Genomic DNA, 19,047 nt, shown 5'->3' with positions numbered 1-19,047 from the left:
GCCACGAGAGTGAGGCTGGAACAGATCCCTCCCCGGTCAAGCCTTCAGAAGAGACCCCAGCCCGAGCCAACATCTCGACTGCAGTCCTGCAAGAGACCGGACGAGAGGATCAACTAAGCCACGGAAACCGAGGTACTGTTCTTGTGAGCCACCAAGTTCCAGGGAAATCCGTTGTGCAGCGATGGGCCTGCCTGTGTCGACGGCAGGCCCCCACCCTGGCAGTTCTGCCCAAGGAGGGGGAGGAAGTTCCTCAGGAAACTCAAATTCTGCCTTTTCCCTACGGAGCACGGCCAGTGCACTGGTGGCCATCACACTGAAAACCACTCTCAAAATCCCATTCAGGGCCACCGGGCAAAATGCCACTTGCTGCCCACGTGGCCTGGCATTCGCTTGAGGGAGTAGCTCCAGGACCCCTCCCTGGGCACATCCGACCACCTCTCGGCCTCCAAGAAAGGGCTAGCACATCTCCGTAATCGACGTCCCTCTTCCTGAGTGCCTGCCTGATGACCATCCTCGCTCTGACTGGTAGCGAAGGAATGAGCCAACGTGCGGGGCTACGGGCATGCCCTGAACGGGTCCCTCAGCAACCACAGCAGATTCTTAAACACGTGGCACCCGCCGTCTCCTTTAATCCTTAGAGACATCCTACGAGGTAGGCGCTGTTACCCCAGTTCTACAGATGGGGGCATGAAGGCCCCGCCCCACAGCTAGAAAAGCCAGAGCTGGGACTGGGTGGCAGGTGTGCACCCCGCCCCCACTGCACACACCGAACGGCCCCCAACGGGCCAGGCCAGGCGGAGAGCTGAGGACACGTACACAGTCGGTGCCTCTGTTGTAGCACCAGCCACCACAGCCCTTAGTGCCGCTATCTGGGGAGCTGGCTCCCTGTACTACACCGAGGGGATTATTTTCCTGGAAAACTTCATATGCGTCTTTGAAATGGGAGTTTTATGAGGTGGCGGAGGTCCAAGCGAGGCCTACACATTAGAAAGCAAACAAGATGGCCACAACACAGCACGAAACCACACACACACGCACGCAGGCACACACATGAAGACCACCCTCGAATAAAATCTGCAGGCTTTAGGATCAAAAAGGTGGGGCGCCTGGGTGGCTCGGTCGGTGAAGCACCCAACTCTTGCTCTCAACTCGGGTCACGATCTAGTGGTTCGTGGGTTCGAGCCCTGTGTCGGGATCTGTGCCGACAGCTCAGAGCCTGGAGCCCTCTTCAGAGTCTGTGTCTCCCTCTCTCTGACCCTCCCCCACCCACACTCTCTCTCTCAAAAATCAACATTAAAACAACTTTTTTAAAAAGGCACACTTCCTCCCACCCAGCCAATCCAGGTTCAAAGAGGGCAGCTCAACTATTAACTTGCCAAGGCATTTTCAGTTTGCCAAGTACTGTGACAGGACTTTGCCTAGCAGACTTTTCAGATTTGCTAACCTGGAATAAAAAGACCCTGTAACCACTCCATTGACCAGAGGATCCACCCGCATGGGTCCAGAAAGCCAGAAGCGCAGGCTTTTGGTTCAGGCAGACTGCGGACTCACCCGGGGGGCTCCGGCGAGGTCTTCCTACCAAAGGGAAAGGATCCAGATAGACCGGCAAGAAACAAGAATGGTTCACAATGCAGGAAAAAAGTTAAGTTGGGGACAGAGGATGACAGCCCTGATAAGCGGACCCCATCTCTGCGTGGGGAGATAGGGAAATGAGTCACCAATGGGAACGAGATAGCCATCAGCCTGGAATTAATCATGGCAGACAAACTTAATTTAGTTCTGACACTTCTAGGTTCGATGTACAAGAGTCAAGAATAAAGACGACTCAATTCTAGCCGGTGGTTATTTGTAACCTCGTACAGAAAATACTAGATTATGTTAACAGCATTAAAAGGCAAGAACTAAAGCCTGAAAGGTGACTTCCCTGCCGCTTAAGGGCACTCCAAGAATTCAAATGCAAAGCAAAAGCTAGCAGTCAAAATGATTCTTCTAGAACCTAAATCAGAGGGCACGTCCCCTGCTGCCCCCCTCACTCAAGAGTAAAGCCCAAGTCTACGTGTGCAACACCCCAGCTCCAGCCAGCTGGCCTACTCGCCCTCGTTTAAGGCCACTTCCGTCCACCCTCTGGCCACAGGTTAGGGACAGTCCCCTCAAGGCCTCCAAGTTGCCTCCTCCCACGCCAGCCCAAACAAAGGCCCGAATCTCCTCCCCGAGAGGGGCTTTCAGTCTGAAGGCCTCTGAGCTAGAGAGACGTCGGATCTGCCGTCCGTCCCCAGCCCCCACCACACACGCCGCACAGCAGCGGGCCGGGCTGGACCCGTCCGGAGCGGGTGGAGACACAGGCACCACCGGCCATGCGGCTCCCGCTCCGTCAGGGGGTCTCCACGCTTCCCGGCTCTGCCTCTGGGCTGCCGGGTCCACCCTGTGAATTCTCGCTTTTCCACAAAAGGCAGCGTGTGTTCTTTGCAGCCGCGAGCCTTCCTCCGCCCGCTTCCTGCCAGGTGAATCGGGAGGATCCAAAGGCCCCTTTTCATTTCCTGCTGCCCGTGCCTCTCAGTCCAAACTCGCGGCTTTCTAACCCAATTCTCTCAAAAGCTTTCCGGGTCTCCGGGGAAACCTCTTGGGGTACGATTCCTTACCCAAGAGCCACAAGCACAGGTCTCCTCAAAACAAGACCCCTGGGTCTCGGGGGTCTGCAGAGGGACAGCTCCGGAGCGCCTCGGCCCTACCGTTCGGCGGTCTCACGCCGCACGCCCACAGCTTCGTCACAGACCCGACCTTCCCGGCCGCCCCGCGCTGACGTCTGCTCGAAAGCCACTTCTGAACGTCAGCCCCGCGTGCCACTGGGAAGGCGGAGGGTGAGGCGGCCAAGGGGGGCCGCTCTCGTGCACGCAAGCCCCGTCACCGGCTTCCCGCTCCACCCCTGCCTTCCAGCCTCGGTGGCAGGACGAAGAGGTGCCCTCGGCACCGCCTCGAAATCCTGTCCGGACCAGCCGGTCCGTCATGTTCCACCTCCACGCTGAACTGCTGCCACGTGGCCAGGACCCACTCAGCTCCGGTTCCTAACATTCTCCCATCTTCCCACCCACCCCCACTGGGTCTCCCCACAGCCCGAGGCAGCCCCCAGAACTTTCCTCCCCAAAGTCCCGCCAGCTCCCGACCAGCTACAAACTCTGTCCCACACGTGAGGATTTTGCTAACAGTCTATACACCAAACTCCTACCTCAGGGCCTTTGCGTCTGCTGCCTCCTGGGGTGGATGTTCTTCCCGGAGAGCACATCTGTTCACACGCCACCTTGTCGGGCATCTCTCACCCAGCCTGAAAAAAATGGCAACCTCCCGCCTCCCGGGCATCCCCCTGCCCCCTGCCCGTCTCCACTCACCCCTTAACCCGACTCCGTATTTGCTATCTTCTGTCCCCATGGGAGTGTGAGCGCAGACTCTGGAGCACCCCGTCTCCTGCACATCTCCAGTGTCTACTAGAACTGACACACGGCACGGGCTCAACAAAGGGCACGAGGAGGGCCTCCTGCCCTTTTGAAAAACCGTGAACAAAGTTGCCAAAACCCCCCCTTGGCCTGAGGCAAGTTCAGCATCACTTCTGAGGGACCATCCTTAGGGCACGTGGCCGTGGCCGAACAGCAAGGTCCGTAGACAGAGTTTCCAGGGTTTCAAGTGTACGAGTACCGAGTATGAGCGGTGGGGGGGGGGGGGGGGGGGGGGGGGGGGGGGGGGGGGGGGGGGGGGGGGGGGGGGCCACCCCTCGAAACCCAGGTCCACTGCCCGCTCCGCGCCAGGGTAGAACGTGCAGCCTGGGTCTGTCTCGGAAAGAGGGAAAGGCCGCGACACCCCAGGTGCCCCGTAAGCGTCCAACCTGGGTCCCCCAGCTTCTCTGCACATCCGCCAGTCACACGCCAAACGCGGCCGGGCCCTGCCGCATCAGGTCTGGATGGTTCCAGCCTGACAGAGATGCCCCAAGAGCTCCAAACCCATGAGGCCCCCTCCTCACCGGGTAGTTTCCTGATCCTGGGTCAGGCTTCCTTCACCCCCACGTGCCGTCCCCCAGCGTCACGTGACAAGGAGATACTTAGATCCTCCAAACGCGGGAATTACCTCAGCAGGCGCGGCCTAGCTGGCAATAAATCAGCTAAAGAAGGTTCTTTTCTTTTTATTTTTGCAATATCGTTCCATACAAAAGCAATAGAAACATAACAGTCTTAGCAAGAAGTTTACAATTGAGTATTTGAACAGAAAATCTGTACACATTATCATTTACAGCAACTTTACATGGTGAATTAACGGATTGTAAAAAAACATCCATTCTAAGCCCCTCTGCTGGCAGCCTTACTCTTGGAGTGTTACGGGTGGAAGGCCTCCCTAGTGCTATTTACAAGTACCAAATTAAGACTGTATAACTTACATAAAATCCATTAACTTAACGGCTCAATTTACTAACTTTGACTATTCAGTGCTCTGGATGAGGCAAAAAAACACACCTTGACATACTGACAAAAGACCCAAAACTTAAGTTTCCGTAACGATATTCAAAAGTTACCCAATTATGAGAACACTCAGTCAGCTACCGGAAAAGAGAGCCGCCATGAGACTGGTCCTGTGAGCGTGTGGTTAAACCCAAACCAGCCACCTGACAAGTGGAGACCGGGTGTCTAACTTACTGGTGGAGAACCAGTTAAAAGTATGTTTGTCAGGTTAACTTGGAGAATGGCAGAGATTAAGCAATTAAGTTTTCAAGTTCAATTTTCCTTGGATTTAGTTCCATTTACAATTTAAAACATGCAAAATACACTCACTATACATAAAATTAACGCTTCTTAAGAAAATAAGGCAAGAATAACAGTTCACCATGAGCTAATGTGATAATGAACTATGAACAGAAGCCATCCGGTTACAAATGCAGGACACATGCTTGGCCGGTCCCCAACCTGCCGGGCAGAGGCAACTCTCGCTCCCAGTGGCCTCTAGGTGGCACCAGTTAGCTCATGGCTGAGAAATCTTTCAAGGGCTCCGTTAAACAAGCTTCCAAGTCAAATTCGTCCTCCACTCCGCAGTCCACGTGCCTGACTTTAGTGGGTGTGCCAGAGTACACATCCTAGAAAACAGGAGCACGGTCACGGCTAGCCCCCAAGACACGTGGGACTCGCTGCCGCTGGCACCAAACCCAAAGCTGTGCGCCCCAAGGCAGGGGGTGCCTGCCTCCTCCTGAGCCCACGGCCCAGAGGCCGAAAGTCCATGCGCGCTAGGATGCTTGGGAGAGAGAATTCAAACCATCACCTACTTCAAACTCATGGGCAACATCACACTTTCTTGGAGGTGGATTTGTCAAATCCCTACCCGCTAAGCAACCCCCACCAGAGGCTGACTAAAAGCTGACACCTTTAAGGCGTCCGAGCCCCGGCCCTTTGACCCCTAGGGGGCCGCAGAGTGGACTCAGCCTACCATGACCCACGCACCGTGCCTTGTGACGCAGAATCGCACCAAACCGCAGGGCACGTGCTCACCGGCCAAGGAGGATCTGTCCTGGCTGCTCCTTCTCCAGCCCACCTCACCCCCAACACGGGGGCCACTTCCCACACCCACATTTGGGAATCAAGTGAGAGGAAACGCACGTCAAGCTCTTTGCCTTCGGTCACTCTTTCTAATAACTGTGCTGCCAAAGGGACCGTTACGTACCATACACAAGGCACTGTGTAAAACAAAAAGCCCAGATATGAACACCCACGTGCATCTTTTACAAGCACAGAACAGATGCTGAAAAGCTAGACAAAACGCAAACAGTGGCTCTCAAGGCAGGATTTGGTAATGGTGTGTAATACATTTCTGAACTGCTTCAATAAACAGGCGTTGCTTTTTTTGTTAAAAAAGTTTAATTACAAGGTCATACAATCAAACCTTAGAGTTTACAGTTTAGGGCATTTAAACCCACTGAAGTCCAATGTTTCATCCAACTTAAACCAAAGTTATAAATGAAAGTTAAAACAAAAAAAAGTTATTTTGGGGGGGGCGCCTGGGTACACCCCCACCATGGCCATATTCTTGCCTAAAGGGTTCGATCTGAATCTAGTCCTTAAAGAAACAGAACTCCCAAATGAGGAATTCCGCATTATAAAAACTAGCCTGAATCTCCCCAAAAAGCCAAGGTCATGGGGGAAAATGCAGGAAGACTATTCTAAGTTAAAGAACATGTAAGAAATGGCAATTCAGACAACTAGTCCTTGATTCAACTGTGGATTTAAAAAAAACAAACAAAAAAAAAACTTATAATAAGGACATCATTAGGGCAACCAGAAAACCCAAATGTGGACGCTGATTAGACAGTGTTCTGTCAACATGGCATTTCCTGAGCACAGTGACACGTGGCTGTGCCCAGACTTGGTGGAGTGGGTAAGGGATACACACAGTTCTGGGTGTTCACAACACGAAATAAGGTACCCAGCCCAGGCTTCTCTTCCTTTAGCAAACCCAGCCATCTCTGAACCACCTCCTCCTGGACCTCCCACCAGGAGGACCCCTGCCTCTGATCTTTGTGGTCTGGCCCGCCCTCCCCTTGTCCCCTGGGCCTGAGCCATCTCCCTCTAACTTCTGATTTGGCAGGTGGCATGTTCAGAATCTGTTTCTTGAGCTGGGACAAGGGTTCCTCTTCATCCAAACTAAGGATATCACCAGCTGACATTTTCATGGGTTCCTTTTTAGTCCTGCATACGTGTGAATACATATCCATAAAACTGGGATCATTCTACCATTAAGTAACCTGTTTTTACTTATCTCAACAGTTTCCCGCATCACTAGTCTTCAAAAACCTTATGACAGAAACATGACTTTGCTAGTCTTCTATTGTTTGGCATTTGCCTTATTGCTCACCTCACGGTCACAAAGAGTGGGTCAACAGAGGGTCCACAAGACGGGATGGACCTATGCTGGGCTTACCAAGGAGGTGACACAGATGAAGGGAAAAAAGGCAACTATGCACGTTTATTTTATAGGCTTCTGAACTGTTCAAACACAGTGCAGGACGACCTCACGTAAAGCACAACTGCTCGTGCGTATATCTGCTTGTACACACGCAGAAAAGTCTGGAAAAACATGTACCCAACCAACAGCTACCCAATCAATACTACCCAACTGACAGCTGAGGTAATCTTATATATTGCTTTTAATCTTTGTAGTTTTTTCCTCCAAAAACACATCGTTTTTAAAAATTGGCAAATATGGGGGAAACCCTAGGCCAAAAACACACCTTTATTCTATAACAATTAGCAAACAGTTCTTGTACTAACAAATCACCAGCACAAACCGTATACGGCTTAAAATTAATGCCTGTGACAAGACCTACGTAAGCACTGGAACCAAAGGGGAAAAAGCCTTACGTTTTTCTTCTTAAAGCTTATTTTCATTGTGAGAGAGAAAGAGACAGAGAGAATCCCAAGCGGGCACAGCACTGTCAGCACAGAGCCCAAGGCGGCGCTCGATCCCAGGAACTGTGAGATCATGACCCAAACCGAAATCAAGAACCGGATGCTTAACCACTTAACCGAGAATGAAGCCACCTGGGTGCCCCAAGGCTTTTTACTTTTAAACTGAAAATGGTGGGGGCACCCGAGTGGCTCTGTCGGCTGAACACCCAACTCTTGGCTTTGGTTTAAGTCATGATCTCACAGTTCCTGGGATCGAGCCCTGTGTCGGGCTCTGTAATGACAGCACGGAGCCTGCTTGGGATTCTGTCTCCCTCTCTCTCTGCCCCTTCTCCACACATGCGTGTGCGCTCTCTCAAAATAAACTTTACACTTGATCTTAGCCAAAAGGCCGAGAAGCAATAATAAACTTCAAATTAATTAATTAATTAAATAAGAATAAGTAAAATGAAATTGGTAGGACTAACCAGGTGGATCAAACCAAAAACCTAGATTAAGGCCAGTACACAGGAACTCCACTCAATCTGATACTCTAATGACAACAGGAGAAAGGGATAAGAAGCCCCTTACTCATAAGCAGCAAAATCAAACTCTGGCCTCAATGTCAGTTTACAAAGTGGCACACATTGTCAACAATTAGCTGGAAACCAAGAAAAGGTACTTACAAAGTTATCCTGAGAGCTTGTCTGGGATTCAGAGCTGCTTTCTGCGGATTCAGTCTCCATTTCCCCGAGGTCCACAGGATGTCTGCGAAGTGAAATCAAACAGGTAAGTCAGTCACCAAAGCCAGGAGGCACATGATGCAGGAAGGTGCTCCAAGGCTGCTCACTAAACACAACCACAATCAACACCATGCTGCCCTCTGACAATGGTCACTCGTGTCTCCTCTGCTCCTGAAAGCATCGAGACAGTTTTCAGTGAACCCTCCCTGCCCCAGTGCTGCCCAGTCAACCAGCACAGGGAGAGCTGGCCACAGTCACTGCAAGCGGAGACATCCACCTGGCTCAGAGCACACAACCTGCCCGCTCCCAACTATGGTGCAACTGTTTACACCCCCAAGGGCATCCTACCAGGTAGAAGCAGCAATTAATATGCCCAATGTGGGGAGGCAGTGGGGGCGGGCGCACACCAGAACAAACCATACAGCAGACGATCACTAATGTTTCCAATTTTCCACTCATAAAGAGCACAGAACAACAGCGGCACAGTGGGAAAACATTGTATGACAGGATGACATCTGTGAGACCAACTCTGTAAAGCCATGTTAGAAATTATCTCGGGGACTCCTGGCTGGCTCAGCCGGAGCAGCAGAAGACTTCTGAGTTTGAACCCCACATAGAGTCCAGAGAGCACTTACATAAACAAAACCTTAAAAAATCATTTCAGGGGCGCCTGGGTGGCGCAGTCGGTTAAGCGTCCGACTTCAGCCAGGTCACGATCTCACGGTCTGTGAGTTCGAGCCCCGCGTCAGGCTCTGGGCTGATGGCTCAGAGCCTGGAGCCGGTTTCGATTCTGTGTCTCCCTCTCTCTCTCTGCCCCTCCCCCGTTCGTGCTCTGTCTCTCTCTGTCCCAAAAATAAAAAAATTGAAAAAAAAAAAAATTAAAAAAAAATTAAAAAAAAAAAATCATTTCAAACATGAGTTTATTAATTTCCCCAGCACAAAGCAAAAACTCTAGTGTTTGCTAAATGAACAAATCTGTTTCTGAGGAAGGGAGAGGCTCAGGTCAGGAGGGAGCTGAGAAGAGGTGCTCCAAGGGGGCACAAGTACAAGACCATTCTCTCCAGCTCCCTGTCCAACAGCCAACCCTAACCCTAGGCACAACCCTAGGGCAAAACCCCAGGCCTCAGGCCTCTCCAACCAGGCTCCAGTTTAAAAATCAACAGGTGCAGGGCACCTGGGGCAGGGCTCAGTCGGTTGAGCGACAGACTTTGACTCAGGTGACGGTTTTTGAGTTCGAGCCCCACATCGGGCTCTGTACTGACAGCTCAGAGCCTGGAGCCTGCTTCGGATTCTGTGTGTGTCTCTCTCTCTGCCCCTTCCCCACTCGTGCTCTGTCTCTCTGTCTCAGAAATAAACATTTAAAAAAAAAAAAAAAAAAGAAGACAAGCAGACTATTTAAAAAGAAAAAAAGAAAGAAAGAAAATCAACAGGAAAAAGATAAAAGGTTTCCTGGACTAAAAGAGACCTTTTATTTTCATAGTTCAACATAAGTTACTCAAATACCTTTCAGAATGTTGAGTTTAAAACTTAATAGACCACAGCCCACATACTACTAGGTTTATTACCAACCTCTCCTTTCTCTAGCTACAAAAAGTAAATCCAGGAAGCGTACTCTTCCCTCCACCACCTGTGCAGCCACCCAACGGCACACACGTGTGCATGGGGAAAACAGACATGAGGCCGGGGCAGCGGGCTATTCTGCTCTCAGAAAACTTCCAGGGGCACTTAGTACGAGGCCAGCGTGCCACACAGGTGATCAAGCGGTATCGGTCCCTGCACACGTTGCAGAAACAGAGGCCGAGAGTGCAATAAAGACATACATCTCTTGCAGATCACATCCTTCTTCAGGTGGAGGATCCCAAAAATGCAGCGCCACCTTCCAGAGTTTGATCTGCTGGTCCCACGATCGCCGACTATACTTCTTGAACTTGTTGGGGGTCTTGGGATGGATGCCAGGTTGGCGAAGGTGTCTGCAGGAAACAGGGCGGTTATTCCGACACACACTCTGCCCACGTCAGCTTGAACGTTAGCCAAACTATGAGATCGGAGTTACCAAAAAAATACAGATCAACGGAGACTCTATAAGATGAGCAAAACTAACGTATACAACAGCACTGCCCCTTTGATTCTACTATTCTTCTGCTACGTGTGCTCCAAAAAAGCACATCTGAAGCCTAGTCCCACTGAGAAATCGACGTTCTAAGCTTTGCAACCTGCATGTGAGGGAGCAGGGTAGGAGGAGCGTGCCGCTTGGACAAAATGAGGCAACGCTCATGTTTTCCTCCAGTAACACCTTCACAACCTGCAACCCGAACTTTACTTTCTCCCCCGTCATGCATGTTAATAGCTTTACGTTTCTAAGACCACCAGAAGTCTGACGTGAAGTAAGACCTGAAATGTCTTCCGACACCCTGAACCATACAGTGTATTTTCCTATCTTCAAGTCCCTGGGGATCCCATCCGTGCCTCTTCACTCATGTAAGTGCCGCAGTTGTTCAATGGTCCTCAGCAGACGTGAGCTACACCCAGACTCAGATTCACCCCTGAAGCAACCATCCAGGCTGCAAAGCCCCGTGCTCCATCAGGATGTGCCAGGGAGACAGGACTACCTTGGGACTTCTTTAATATAGCGGTCATAGGCGATGGTATTCTTTCCGTAGTTGATCTGTTTCTGCCTTCTCATGAGCACGCTTTCATCTGTCTCTAAGTCAGCTGGTGCTGCGGACCCCGACTCCTTCGAATCAGAACTGAAGAGGAAAGGAACAGAACACACCTTAAGATCACTACGTAAGAAAACGGTGAAACACAACCATGAAAGAACATCTGTCCTCTGGATTCCAAACCATGTTCATCTTAAACAGTCTAGAAATCTTTGTGTGTGTGGGAATTTACTACACAATCGGTACAGCTTCCAATGCAGTGAGGAAAGGACTAACCCAGTACATGCCACGGAGACAACCAGCACCTCATGCACAGTTGTTTCTACTAACAGGCTGCAGGCCCATCAAATTAAAAAAGAAACCTTTACGTGGCATTTACCTTCCCGACGAGGACTTTCTCTCTCTCCCAAAGTCATTTATGAGGAGTTTTCTTTTATATCTGAAAGCAAAATAAACATCACTGATTTTACGGCATAACTGAATTAACTGAATACAATGCTTTTAGAACTGAAACAGCCCCCAAGAATAAGGTCTTCTTCCTGAGCAGCGTAGTCTGGATTAATGAGTACAGGTAACAGCACAGTTGGGTGGCTTATTTTTTTTTTTTTTTGAAGTTTTATTTATTTTTGAGACAGAGACAGAGCATGAATGGGGGAGGGGCAGAGAGAGGGGGAGACACAGAATCCGAAGCAGGTTCCAGGCTCCAAGCTGTCAGCACAGAGCCCGACGAGCCCGACACGGGGCTCGAACTCACGAACCGCGAGATCGTGACCTGAGCTGAAGTCGGACGCTCAACCGACTGAGCCCCCCAGGAGCCCCTGGGTGGCTTATTTTCAATCTCCCTCAGTCATCTTCTCTCATAAGAAGAGAAGTTATACACCAGGATCACACCAAGTGCTTAGGGCAACCAGGCTCTATGAGCAGCTGCCTCAACGCCCTTGGGCACCACCACATGTGATAAGGCAGAGGTTCTCTGAACCAAATAAAGTCCCTAACAGTTTCAGGTGAAGTCGTAAGAGCCCAGTTTCAAAGAAAATAAACAAAAGTTGAAATCAAAAGTTGACTTCTAATACCACAACTAGGTAGTTACTAACAAGACGCGTGTGCCTGAGTCCCGCGAACCTCCTCCTATACCTGGAAGGAGAACGGCACCACCACCCCCGTTGTGTTCCCCGCAAACTTCACCAGGCATTTGGCTTCTATCATCACAACAACTACCAAACCCCAGCTCTGCCCAGGTATGTCGGCCCAAGGGCTGTACACAATCTACCACTGAAACCACGAACCCCCTCAAACCAGAAGCTCATCTGTCTGAAGTATGTCATCACTGCATCTCCCTCCAGAATCCCCACCCCCAAGTTTGCTGAGGCATCCAGCAGTTTGGGCACCGGAAGTAATGAATGAGTTTACTTCCTGTGAACCCAGGAAACACCAGTTCTATGCCAGCCTGTGACAACACAGAGAGGAGGCCCTTGGATCACTTTCTCCAGGGCTTCACTCTCTGTGACTCTAGTTGAAAAAGACTGGCTTAAGGTAGGACTAAAACTCACTTTCCAATTTTCAGAGAGCTGGTGTGTGGTATGTGTTACCCTCTTGAGAACACAGTGCGTTAAATTCTTGTAAAACGTACAGCGGGCCACCACCATCGGCAGCTCAGACCACCCAGGCCTTACTAAAGCAGCAGCCTTCCATCAGGAAAGGTGTGATCCAGGAACAGAGTGGCCCAAAACTGAGCAGGCCTGTTCTGCAAAGCAGAACAACTTTCAGAGGCAGGCCTGTGAGACAACTGAGGAGAAGGAGCCACCAAAGGAGTGTCCAGACAGACCAGGATCTCCACACATAGCACGAGGGCCAGGGACAGTCCCTGGCAAGGGGAGAAGGGGGGGTCAGGGCACACAGGTGAGGCCATGACAGCTGTTATAAACCTCAGGAGCATCGCACAGAAACTACACACCAAATCAAACATCCCAGCTCTATAGTTGGGAAAATCGAGATCTACGTCAATAAAACAACTAATTCAAAACACTGGAGGGGCACCTGGGTGGCTCAATCCATTAAGCGTCCGACTTTGGCTCAGTTCATGGGTTCGAGTCCCAAGTCAGGCTCTGGGCTGACAGCTCGGAGCCTGGAGCCTGCTTCGGATTCTGTGTCTCCCTCTCTCTCTGCCCCTCCCCCACTCATGCTCTGTCTCTGTCTGTCTAAAATAAATAAACATTAAATCTTTTCTTTTTTTTTTTTGAAACAAAACACTGGAGCCATACCTGTTAACTTCCAGCTCACCTTTCCAAGAGGTATACTCCCCCTCAACACACACACAACATGTGTGGTCATAACCAGCTCCCACACTGCCTGTGCCTTTCTTAAGGAGGCAGCTAGAAATACCATCAAGCTGCAGATTCTGTGTTTCCCTCTCTGTTGCAGACGTGCAACAGGCAATGTGGCCCTGCTTCTCTGCAGAGAGGACACATTTTCATAAGAATTAAGAACCAATGGACTCAGTTTAACATTCTCCAACTAATTATGAGCCACAGTATTTTAACTCAAAATTCATTCAGCCGGGGTGGATGGCATATGTCAAGGGGGGGGGAACAGAATTTGTAATCAAGAGAAATAAACGGTGTTTAGGAGTGCATATGAGTACAGGAAGTGGCTTGGCCTTTGTGAGAACTTGGGACACACACAAGAATTTTGGGTACAACTGCAAGGGGTTTAGAGGCCCCCAGTTGGGGACCCCTCACTGCGCTCTCCCACTCCAAGCTGATATCTGAGCCAGGTGTCAGACGACACACTTTGCTGGGGTGGCAGAGCACAACGTGGTAGGTCAGAGCACGTCCCGGTGGAAGGATGGCCGCTAAGGCAGGGGTCCTCAAACTTTGGCGAGCAGCCTCATCTGGAGGGCTTCCTCAAGACATGGCCGGACCCCACCCAGCAGGCCTGGGGTGGGGCCTGAGAATGTGCATTCCTAAGAAGTTCCCAGGAGGTACTGCTAACATTGTGGTATGGGGACCAAACTCTTAAAAATCAGCATTCTGAGACACATCTCAGATTTAACACATAATTGAAAGCACAATAAATAACATTCCAAAACGGTCTGCAACGTATACCTTGCAATTTCCTTGTTAACTCTGGTTCTCATCTCATCCTCTTCGACGGCACTTGCCCAGTCTGAACATCTAGAACGGGGTTTGGGGCCCTCGGGAGTGGTAAAACTGCAATAAGATAAAAATGTACACGTGAACCACGGCACACACTTTCCGTCTCCTTTCAAACAGTGCGTCAGGAAATGTTCACATGCTGTTTGGAGGGTGCCAAGGGAAAGGGCTCTGGGCCAATCTCTGCTCCATAACTTACTAGATCACTGAGTTTAGGCAATTTACTGAAAGCCTCTCTGGGCTTCATTTATCGAACTTCTGGGCACCTACCATGTGCCAGTGTTGGCTAAATCAGGAGGAAAAAGTCTACTTGGGGGGAAGGCAAAGTCAACAAGGCATCTTCAGCCCTGAGAATGGCACCTAATACGATTTCCTTTATTTGTAAAATGAGAAGCTACTTTTCAGCATTTTAAAAAACCCTTAGGTAATACTTCCTACTAAGCAAAGTGCCCAGCATGTGAAAGGTACTAAATAAACAGCGCATACTAGTTAAGTTTCAGATGCGCGTAATGATTCGGAATATACCACATAATTAAAACAAGAGGGTAAGAATTTACAACTGAGTCCCCGCTACAAGGACTTAGCGCACTGATAAGTGCCCCCCCTAGAGTTGGGTTAAGTGTAAACTAGGGGTTCAGTTCTACCTAGAGATCAAGGAAACTTTCGGCCAAGTTAAATCTTTGGTCAAATTAGGGAATTTGAAATCTGGCGGTCAGAATTGCTGGTATGTCCATTATCTGTAGATTAGAAATAAACTGATTTTTTTCTCCTGGCCACCACGGGCGAAGCCAAGCTGGACACGAACTTCAGCTGCAGCTCTAAGCAGCCTTCAGTACCTGAGCTGCAAACCAAACGGCGTGCTTTGGAAGCGCAGCTGCGGTACCAAATGATTAATCTCTTTGCGCAATTATCGTTTATTCTCTTACGGTTTCCTCACCTAGAAAAACTAAAATTAGATTTCTAAAAGAAAGTTTCCAGAATCTAAAAATGCGTGGCAGTGTCTGAAGCCAAATTAATGAACCAAAAAGTTAATGTGACTCAGTAACCGTATCCCAGACACAGAGAAGAATCAAATGGGGGGATTGTCCAGAGCTGGACATGGACTTCTCACTAGTCTATCAAGGGGTTCAGGTCTCCACCATGGCAGTTTCCTGAACTTTTAAAGGGTGCTTACAAATGACCTTTTGCTACATCACATGTTTTTATAGAAAAAAAAAAAAAAAAAAAAAAAGGCCTCTTGCAGAACTGAAGCCTCTTTTTATTTTTTTTTTTTTGACGTTTATTTATTTTTGAGATAGACAGAACACGAGTGGGGGAGGGGCAGAGAGAGAAGGAGACAGAGACTCCAAAGCAGGCTCCAGGCTCCCAGCTGTCAGCATAGAGCCCGCCGCGGGGCTCGAACCCACGAATGGCAAGATCATGACCTGAGCCGAAGTCGGATGCTTAACCGACTCAGCCACCCAGGCACCCCAAGCCTATTTTTCAGATTAAGTACATCATAGTCACCAACCTATCCTATCTCAGAACAAATACGTTTTTTGGGAAGGTGCTGGAACAGAAAACAAAGCCTATTTTACACAATAAGCTAACCTCCCTCCACAGGAACTTCTCACATCCCGCGACAGATCTACTGCAGGCACCTGTATGCACTCCCCACTCCTCACCATGGCGGACTGGGGAGACAAACACTGCCAACGGCAGACACAAGGGCATTTCTGCCACGTTAGATGAATAAGGAGGCCCACGTGGCTAATGAGCTACAGGGGAACCCACAGGGACACCAAAGACTTTTAAGGCAACGTAAGGATTTAACATTTCGTCCTCAGCTAAATGGGAGACCACTGGAGGACTCAGACCCTGACCTCGACGATGTCTGACACCTTCTGTTCACATCCACTCCAGCCCTGTCCAGGGCCTCTCCCACACTCAAGACCACTTCCCAAGTATCTCTTCTAGTCCTAAGTCTCTAAAAGGCACAGAACTCACACTTATGCAAAACGTGCGTGGCCTCCCCATCCACACCCTCGGGTCCCAATACCTTCCCGACACCTTCTGTTGCTCATGAGAGAAGCTTCGGCCTGACTATGGACTCCCCCCCATGCCAGCTCTGCTCTACCCACAACCTCCTCACCTCAGCACATGGTTCCACAAGAAACAAAGGTGTTCACAGCTAACACTGGAGTCATCCTAGACCCCTCTCTGCACCCAACCCATCAGCAAACATCAGGAACGCTGCCTTAAAAAGCCAAACGTGAGGGGCGCCTGGGTGGCTCAGTCGGTTAAGCGTCCGACATCAGCTCAGGTCGTGATCTCGCAGTCCGTGAGTTCGAGCCCCACGTCGGGCCTCTGTACTGACAGCTCCGAGCCTGGAGCCTGCTTTGGATTCCATGTCTCCCTCCCTCTCTCTCTGCTCCTCCCCTGCTTACATGGTCTCTCTCTCAAAAACAAACATCAAAAAAAAATTTTTTTTAATAAAATTAGATTTTAAAAAGTAGAATGTCACCCACATATTTCTCCCCATCTTTATTTTTCACCATCCCCTTCCACCTCAACCTAACAGCCCGCCCACCTTGTCCCCCTCCATTCAGGCTTCAAACAGGCCAAACGCATCCCCACCCGGGGGGGGGCCTTGGCACACGGATCCTTGTGGGCCGGTTTGTCCCGTCAGCACACAGAGGTAACTCAACAAAGGCCTTCCTTCCCTGTGGCCTCTCAAGAGCACCCTAGTCCTCGTCCCTGCCCTGTCTCCACCCACACCCCGTCCCTCTGAAATACCCTGACCAGCTGAGCCACCTGCATCAGAGTACAAGCACAAGGAAAATGAAAGCGTGGTTTCCGAGGTGTTCTCACCTCCCCAGCACACAGCGCGCTCTAGAAACAACTCACGTGAATGCTGTAGCAAAGGCTCATTCAGAGAAACGATACCTGGAGTCATCAGAATGAAAAGAAGGGTCTGGGGAGGAAGGCAGGAATTTGATGTTCCAGAGAATAAAAAACGTGCCCGAAAAAAAGAGGAGGAGGAGGAAGAAGAGGAGGAGGAATCTAGAGGTGCAGACTCTGGTTCAGGTCACGATCTCACAGGTCTTGAGTTCAAGCCCCGAGTCGAGCTCTCTGCTGTCAGTGCAGAGACCCTCTGTCCCCCTCCCGTCTCTGCCCCTCCCCCACTCGCACTCACATGCCCGCACTCTCTCTCTCTCTCTCAAAAATAAATAAAACTTGGGGCGCCTGGGTGGCTCAGTCAGTTGAGCGGCCGACTTTAGCTCAGGTCATGATCTCACAGTCCGTGAGTTCTAGCCCCGCCTCGGGTTCTGTGCTGACAGTTCAGAGCCTGGAGCCTGCTTCGGATTCTGTGTCTCCCTCTCTCTCTGCCCCTCCCCCATTCATGCTCTGTCTCTCTCTGTCTCAAAAATAAATAAACACCAAAAGAAAGAAAAACTTTCTAAATAAATAAAACTTAAAAAGCAAGAAGGATCTGGAACTCAAATCTCGGTCTGCGGCCTGGCACCTACGCCGTTTTCACTGCGGTGTGCCGCCCAACTTCTCTAAGCGGAGTCTTCTGAGACCCAACCTAACCAGCTGCACTGAAACGTGCTAAAAGCTTCCCAGTGTCCCTGAAACACAGGAAGGCTCGCTGGCTGAGGCTGAGACCCGTTTTTGTTGACACTTATCACCGGAGGTCCTGTGGGAACGTCCCCTACCTCAGTCACGTGACACAGGATGCTTCACACAGATCATGAAAATGCGGGCACCTTAACCAAACGTTTGGGGAAACGGCTGCCTTCGCTAGAACTAGTCAGGCGCTACGCCAGAGGTGACACGACTAGCCAGGTGCAGTGACCCTCACTCGCCGTGACTACCCAAGTGTCGTAGGACTTGGCAGCGCCACCACTCAAAGAGTTGTGACCCCCCCCCCCCCCGAGCACCCTAATTAATCAGAGTCCAAAACCACAAGCCCCTTAAATAATGAACTAATGCGAGGCACGGACACCAGGAGCGGATCAGGGCGGTAACCCCGAGGTGCCATAAGCAGCCAGGACGGGGAACCCAGGAGCCTTAACCAGTCGGGACGGGGGGACCGCAGGTACCTTAGGCAGTCAGGACAGAGTCCCCCCAGGCGCCTTAACCAATCAGGACGGGGACCCCAGGAGCCTCAAGCAGCCCGCCGGGGCCCGGGCCCACCTGTCGGGTCTGCAGTCTCCCGGCGGCTTCGCGGGGCCCTCGGCGTCCTCGGGCTTCCTGCGCCTCCCGTCGGCTCTGCGCTTCCGTCCGAGGCTCCACCTCGCGGGGGGCGGCGGGCTGCGGACGAGAGGCCGCGTCGGTGGGGGTGGGGGGGGCGGTGGGAGCGGCCGCGAGCCCCCCGCCGCCCGCCCGCCGCCCCCCGCCCCGGCCCGGCCCGCCCGGAACGCCCCGGGACGCGCGGCCCGCCTCACCTGGCGTCGCCGTCGCGGCGGCTCCCGCAGCCGGAGGGGCTTCGCGGCCGGCAGGCCATAGCGAGCGCAGCGGCGGGGTGCTGTGGCGCCGGGCTGCGTCCTCGGGCGGGGGTCGGGGGCCGGCAGCCGAGACCGTTCACGCGCCGGCGCTGACAAGCTCTGCGCGCGCGCCCCGCCCCCAACCGCCTTTAAGCGCCGGCGGCCCCGCCCCTCCGAGCTCCCGCGCGCGCCGCGTCGGGCGAGACCATCGGGCCCGGGCGGGCGGGGGAGTCCAGACGGCAGAACCCGCTCCGCGGGCTGACCGACCCTGGGCGGGGCGCCGCCGGCCCGCAGCCCCGACGTTGCCTTCGGGGAGGCGGCGGACCGACGCCGTCCGAGTGGACGAGGAGAGGCCCGAAGAAAGGTTGCCCCCCTCCTAGAATTGGAGCGGCCGCGCCTCCGCGGGCGGGGGAAGGGGGTCTTGGCGGGAGATTGGGGCGCGCGCGCGACGCGGGCGCTCCTGGGGGGAGGGGTTGCGGGCAGGCGGCGGGTCTCTGATTGGTCGGCCCCGAGGGGGCGGTCTCTGCGCTGGCGGGAAACGGGAACCCGGAAAAGGAGGCTGCGCTGACGCTGCGGTCTCGGCCCACGGCCGCCGCACCTGCCCGGCGCCGCTG

General features: G+C 51.9%; 1 protein-coding gene across 4 annotated transcripts in view; it reads right to left on the bottom strand.

The window, feature by feature from the left end:
• Positions 1–18,846, bottom strand: part of LOC123596286 (stem-loop binding protein) — a 76,572-nt gene extending 57,726 nt beyond the window's left edge. Inside the window, exons 1-8 of one of the 4 annotated variants that reach the window (XM_045474835.1) lie at positions 18,395–18,846; positions 18,144–18,260; positions 13,917–14,021; positions 11,192–11,251; positions 10,762–10,899; positions 9,973–10,122; positions 8,096–8,177; positions 4,153–5,110 (exon numbers count right to left, since the gene is read on the bottom strand). In XM_045474835.1, the coding sequence (XP_045330791.1) occupies positions 4,994–5,110; positions 8,096–8,177; positions 9,973–10,122; positions 10,762–10,899; positions 11,192–11,251; positions 13,917–14,021; positions 18,144–18,260; positions 18,395–18,453 (828 nt within the window). In that variant the 5' untranslated portion in view covers positions 18,454–18,846 and the 3' untranslated portion in view covers positions 4,153–4,993. Of the gene's footprint in view, positions 1–4,152; positions 6,714–8,095; positions 8,178–9,972; positions 10,123–10,761; positions 10,900–11,191; positions 11,252–13,916; positions 14,022–18,143; positions 18,261–18,394 lie in introns of those variants that run through there. The other 3 variants (XM_045474837.1, XM_045474834.1, XM_045474836.1) reach the window with 3 other exon arrangements.
• Between the last annotated feature and the right edge of the window lie 201 nt (positions 18,847–19,047).

Source organism: Leopardus geoffroyi, chromosome B1 (assembly GCF_018350155.1).
Source record: "Leopardus geoffroyi isolate Oge1 chromosome B1, O.geoffroyi_Oge1_pat1.0, whole genome shotgun sequence".
Lineage (NCBI taxonomy): Eukaryota > Metazoa > Chordata > Mammalia > Carnivora > Felidae > Leopardus > Leopardus geoffroyi.
Note: the sequence above shows the minus strand (reverse complement) of the source record. Positions and strands in the feature narration are given on the sequence as shown.